This window comes from Symsagittifera roscoffensis, chromosome 3 (genome assembly GCF_963678635.1).
Source record: "Symsagittifera roscoffensis chromosome 3, txSymRosc1.1, whole genome shotgun sequence".
Classification (NCBI taxonomy): Eukaryota; Metazoa; Xenacoelomorpha; order Acoela; family Convolutidae; genus Symsagittifera; species Symsagittifera roscoffensis.
Genome location: NC_087064.1, coordinates 69321679 through 69327793, shown reverse-complemented (window position 1 = coordinate 69327793; position 6115 = coordinate 69321679). Strand labels below are relative to the sequence as shown.

Sequence of the window (6115 nt, the reverse complement as noted above, 5' to 3'; positions counted from 1 at the left end):
GCTCGCTGTTGTTGATGACCTGCCATTCATCATCGGCCACCAGTTCGCCCGCACTCACTAACTTTTCGCCTATCTCATCAGGTTGTATTTTGTCAATCAAGAAGTCATCCCCGTACCTGTTGTATCTCATGCCTGTCCGCTTACGATTGCCAGTCCTTGTTTCTGCTGTCCTCGGCAAGTCTGGTTCCGTCCATTTCGGCACATCATTTTGCTCTGGATCATTCCAATCTTCTTCCGCAAAGATTCCCTCTCCGATTCTGCATCTATTTATTATCATCCATGCTCACGTCCTCGGTGCCATCATTCTTCTCTCTGGTGCCTTTCTCGTTCACTTCGCATGCTGGTTCTACCAATAGGTACTCAAGTCCTTCCATGTTCTGCGTTACACACCAGTCTTCCGGAGATGGGACATGAGGTTTCAGATTTTCATAGTGCGCTGCACGCCCTGTACTCAAGCGGTAGAACCGTCCCTGCTGATGTACCTCCGTTATCTTGAACGGTCTTCGCCAATTCTTTAGTAGCTTTTTCGTCACCTTCGGAGGTATGATATTCTGGAAGACCAAGACATTTTGTCCCACTGCATACGGTTTCGCTTGAATTATCTTCTCATACTTCTTCCGCTGCCTCGTTTGTGTATCGCTCTTTCCCTGCTTGTCAACATCATGAAGCGACTAATTCCTGTTGTCGAAAGTTGCGTGCTGTTATACGCCCCTACCACTTGCGGCAGATATTTATCCCAGTCTGTCATATATCTCGAGCAATACACCCTGAGCATGTTCACCAGCGTTCTGTTTTGTCTCTCAACTAGTCCGTTAAAAAGGGGATGGTAAGTAATTGAGTTGGCTTGAGCAATGTGCGATCTCCTCATCAACTCTTTTGTAAAGTCCCCAACGAAGGCTTTCCCGTTGTCCGACTGGAATGTCATCGGAAAACCATATCGTGATATCCAATTTGTTATCAAATGGTCACAAATCTCCTCCGCTTCTGCCAACTTCGTAAAGTGATCTATTTTAACCAGTATTTGATTATATCCCAAGTCTGTCATGCAGATCTTCTGATTGTTTATCTGCACGACTTCGTTAAACTCCGAGCTCTCCGCGGACTTGAGTGGGAACTTCATTTTTCTTGGATCTTTCACTTGTAACACGCCAGGCATACGTTCACCCACCTCTCGCAAGCCTTTCTTAACCCTGGCCAGTCAAACATGTGTAGTGTTCTTTGTTGTACTTTGTCTATCCCTGATGTCCCATCTGGTCGTGCGATCTGAATAACACTTCTGTCTGGTACAGCTGTGGTAGTATAATGAGGTTGTGCCTGTGTAGAATCTTCTCCTCATCTTTTCTTCTGCAGGCTACCACACCATCAGCTGTGTGATAGAGTAAATCTTTTCTCTCCTTGTAGAACTGGCTCAAGGTTTTGTAACTGTCTTCCTACAGATCCCCTTTCTCTTTGACTCCTGTTTGAATCCACTCGGAGAGGTTGCTCGTCATCTTGTCATTCTTCTGAGCTCGTATCATATCTGAGATCCTGTATCTCGCCTTGACGTGTTCCTTCAATGCCATTATTTGACCATTCATTTCTCCGGGACTGTAGATATCATCCTTCAGTTTGACGCAAACTATTCTTCTTAAGATCTTCCTGTCATCATCAGGTACCAGGTTTGTTCTGACAATTGAATTGCACGATAGCTCCCTGAACGGTTTCCTTGATACTGCAATTTTCTGAAGTTCTTCACCTCCACACACCTCTTGCTGATCCAGATTGTATGTTCATGAGGAAGGGTCAGTTTGTTGTTCCCTGTCATGGTGCCTCATTTTCTCTTCTGCCAATATCATGCATAGACTATCCTGATCATTGCTGCTCTTCTCTGAGTCTTCATCCCATTCATCGGACTCCCCGGGCAATTTCTCTTCTTCATCATCTTCTTCCGATGTGGCCTACTCCCCAGACTCTCGACCCAATCCAAGAAGTTCAGCCTCCTCGTTAAATGTCACTTTATTCTTTCGAACCATGTTCCGCCTTAGTATCTCTTCCGGGATCTTCTCTACTAGTGACTGCATGACATCGTTGCCATCGAATTGCTTTTCTTTCAACGAGTCCTCGCCATACGCTGCCTCACCTCTTCTCAGTATTGAGATTTCTGGTTCGTCTCTATCATTGGTCTGGAAAATGGGTCTTTCTTCTGCTAGAATCTCAAGTAATCTCTTCAGGTCCTCACCTATCTTCGCACTTCCCTCCTCTACCTGTCTGATATCGTAATCTTTCGCTTTTAGTGTTTCCCTCAATATTTTTGACTTGAGCATTACTTTCATTGGCATCACTCCGTTTCTCTTCAAGATTGTTCTCTCTGGCCGCTCTTCTGGCAATTCGGGATAATCTTCTATTGGTTTACCTGACTTGTCGAGCCATCTTGTGAGTGGAAGGCTGTCGTATGTTTCTTTGTCAATAAAAGAGAAGCCATCTTTGATTTCTGGCTTGTCCGCCTCCCTTTGTTCCTGTCTTTCGTAGAATTCCGTCTTCTTACTCAAGGTATCGGCATTTTGATGTTTGTCCCTTGTTCTGTGTTCAATGATCATATTGTAGCCATCCAAGCGAACTATCCATCTCCTAATGTAGCTCTGATCCATTGAGTACGTTTTCAACCAGCTTAGTGCTCTTTTGTCGACCCGTAACTTGAATGGCTCGCTACCTAGGTACGCCCTGTTTTTCTCAGCAAAGGTGATAACCGCAATCATTTCTGCCTTGGGCGCGCCGTACTTCATTTCTGTATCACTCAAGAATTTGCTCCCGCATGCTATCGGTCTCACGACTGTCTTCCCGTTCCTTTCCTGCTCTTGATGGAGTATGCCCGAGATCGCTACCATCGACGCATCCGTATCCAGCACGTACATCCCTTTATCTGTCGGCATACCTAGCACAGGTGCTTCACACAACTCTTTCTTTATCCTCTGGAATAACTCTTGCGCTGCGTTGTTCCACATGAATTTCTTACCTTTGTGCCTCATGAGTTGTTGCATCGGGTACACTTTTTCCGCATAGCCCTTAATGAATTCCCTGTAAAATTTCGCAAAACTCAAGAAGGTCATCAGTTGATGCTCCGTTTTTGACGATTTCCAATTCAGCTTAGCTTCTACTGCGTCTGGGTCTGGTCTGATGCCATGTTTATCCACCTTCCTCCCCAGGTATTTAATTGATTCCTTGAGTATCTCGCACTTCAATGGCTTGCATTTTAGTCCTGCTCTTTTCATACAAGCGAACACCTCATCTAGTCGCTCGATGTGGTCCTCTAATATAGGTGTCGCTATTACCACGTCGTTCACGTAGCACATCACCAGGTTGTTATATTTGTTCGTTACACTCGTCAATGCGTGTGCCAGCAATCGTTGAAACGTAGCCGTGGCGTTGCAAAGGCCAAAGGGCATCCCCTTCCACTGAAACAGCCCTAGCTCACAAGCAAACCCTGTTTTCTGCCTGCCCTGCTTCCTCAGTGGGACCTGCCAAAAAGCCGAACCTAAATCAAGAGTTGTAAAAAATTTTGCGTCCCCTAATTTTGAGAGGCTCTGATCAATACTAGGTATGGGATAGGCATCCTTCACCGTGACGGGGTTCAGATATCGAAAGTCACAACAAAACCTTAGTTGGTCGCCTTTCTTCTTAGCCATCACTACTCCACACGCCCACAGTGATTTGGTTTGTTCTATCATATCATACTCCAGTAGGGTTTCAATTTCTTTTCTACATGCATCCGATTTGTTAGGGGTCATACGCCTCCCCCCTCCCTGTGTGTTACCGCCGAGTCTTCAAGCTCTATTTCGTGTTCAACAAAGTTACAACATCCGATGTCTGCTTTATATTTTGAAAAAACGTCTTCGTGACGATCTAGTACGTCCTTGATGGCTTCGCGCTGTTTGTCCGTCAACTTGCCCCTCAAGTGCTCTATTTCTGGTAAAAACCGGTTTATCCCTTTCCAATTCCTCTAGTGTGGGTCCTTCCAGAACATTCGAACAGCTCGAAAATTCATCTTCTGTCTCTGACTTAAGCTATTTCACAAGACCTGATGAATATTTTATTTTCTTCAATCTTCTCAATATACAAATCTTATCCCTATGATTAGGACAATCAATAACTTCATTTTCTTTTACATTTTCAGTCATTTCGTATCGAATTTTCACAGGTAGAGCGTATCCCAACTTCCTTTCCCCCTGGAACGTGATAGGTATATCAAGGGTGTTCAACAAGACACTGACACTGACACAGAGGGCGCTCTTGGTTATCTAGAAGGATCTTCCTAAAATAGCAGCACTTTGACTATTTGGATTTGGGACTACGCATACTTGCTTGTTGTCGCTTAGTTCATTATAATTTTTCATCCGCAAGCTTACTATTGGCGCTTCGTTCGCTTTCAGTCTTACCCTCCTACTCAAGAATACCGGTGCTTTGTTCTCATTCGCTATTATTAAATTTACCGGTTTAAATACGTACTTCATTTCCGGGTTCCGAATCCTGAACATCGCATTGCTTAGATCAATTGTTATATCGAGATTCCTGATGAAGTCTCTGCCTAAAAAAAATTGGTCAGACTCATCTAGATTCTCCACTACGAGGAAGCTCATCCACAAATTGCGTTTCCCAAAGTTTCGGGCTATTATTGGTGTTCTGCCTAGTACCCGCAGCGCTCCTTTGTTTGCTGCTGACAGCCGTATTCTCGAATCTATCAAGTCATCTTTGTCGAAGCCCATCTTGTTCCATGTTTCGATTGGTATGACGCTCAAGACTGCTCCTGTATCCAATAACCCACGCAATTGAGTCTTCTTTTCACGTATGTCTAGTACATGCCCAGATACGTCCGCTTCCGTCCCTATATGCATCGCATCTTCTTGCAACATGGCACAATGTCCAATCGATCTCACTTTCAGTTCTTCTCTAGCCACGTAGATTTGTCCCACTAGTTCTTCGTCACATGTTATCATTGTCTTCGTGTAGATGTTTATTCCATCTATGTTTAGCATCCTTTCATGTGGACCATATGCTTCCGTGTACCTATTGTCGACGCGAATTGATTTGCTGCTACCCCTTTTGAAGAGCGCTCTCACGGCTCTAGAAGATGTTTGCGGGCTTACTGCACTCAAGTAATCTGCGTACACATCGATGTGCATTATCGTCTGATCGCTCGGTTCACTCAGTTTTCTTGTTACTTCGTGACCGCCCACTGTGATTATCGACATTATTCTCACTCCAATTTTCGTTGTGCCAAATGGTTTTCCCGTCACCATCTTTAGAGTGTTGCAATTACCACCGTTTGTTGCACTCTCCGTGGCCTCTGGCACCGGGAGTGTTCTGAACAGTGTCTCATTCAATTTCTGCCTTTCTATCTCCTGCCTCAATCGTTGCTCGATCTATTTTGTAGCCATCTCTTGCTTCACTTTGTTGATGGCTTCTGTAGCAGCTTTCTCGTAGTTTATCTCCAGTGAATTCCCAGTCTCGGACTCCATGGCATTCTCGACTTGCGTTACTGGTTTCACCGTCTTTGTTGGTAATTCTCCACTTCCTACATCCGTGCTCTTCAAATTGATTTCGGCTGTCTGTTCCTCGTATTCTGTACCGCAGCCTGGGCTAATTTGTGTTTGGGGTGATTTTGATTTTTCACAGCCTCCCAAAATAACGGACAGTCCATCCTGAAATTGTCCTCTTGTTTACAGGAGAAGCACCTTGCACCTATCTTGATGATTGAGTCACTATAGAACTCGTGTTTCTCCGTTTGGCTCATGTCTTCTTCATCCGGAGCGTATTCCAGAATTTTCATGCCTTGTTTGTATGTCGTGCAATCCGCCACGTGATGATCCGCTGATCCTCAGTTTGCTCATGACCTGCGTTTATCCATATCATTTCTCGGCTTGTACCATGACGATCTTAATTTTTAGCCTCTCTTGCATATTCCTGCCCTCTGAGTACAAGTACTTCTTCGGTTTCATCAACATGTACTCCCTTGACTTCTGTCTCATCTCTTCCGGGGTTGGTGCATTATCTTTTGAAAGTGTATTGCCAACATCTTTCTCAAGTCGTCACTTTTTACCCCGTCGATGAACTTCGAGGTGATGCTGAAATTTCTGCTGTT

The 6115-nt window shown here is 44.6% G+C and overlaps 1 protein-coding gene across 1 annotated transcript; it reads right to left on the bottom strand.

The window, feature by feature from the left end:
* Positions 1-598: 598 nt before the first annotated feature.
* LOC134841805 (uncharacterized) lies at positions 599-1156 on the bottom strand. Its single transcript, XM_063857841.1, has one exon. It carries the CDS (start codon positions 1154-1156, stop codon positions 599-601), a length of 558 nt encoding a protein of 185 aa, XP_063713911.1.
* Positions 1157-6115: the final 4959 nt, after the last annotated feature.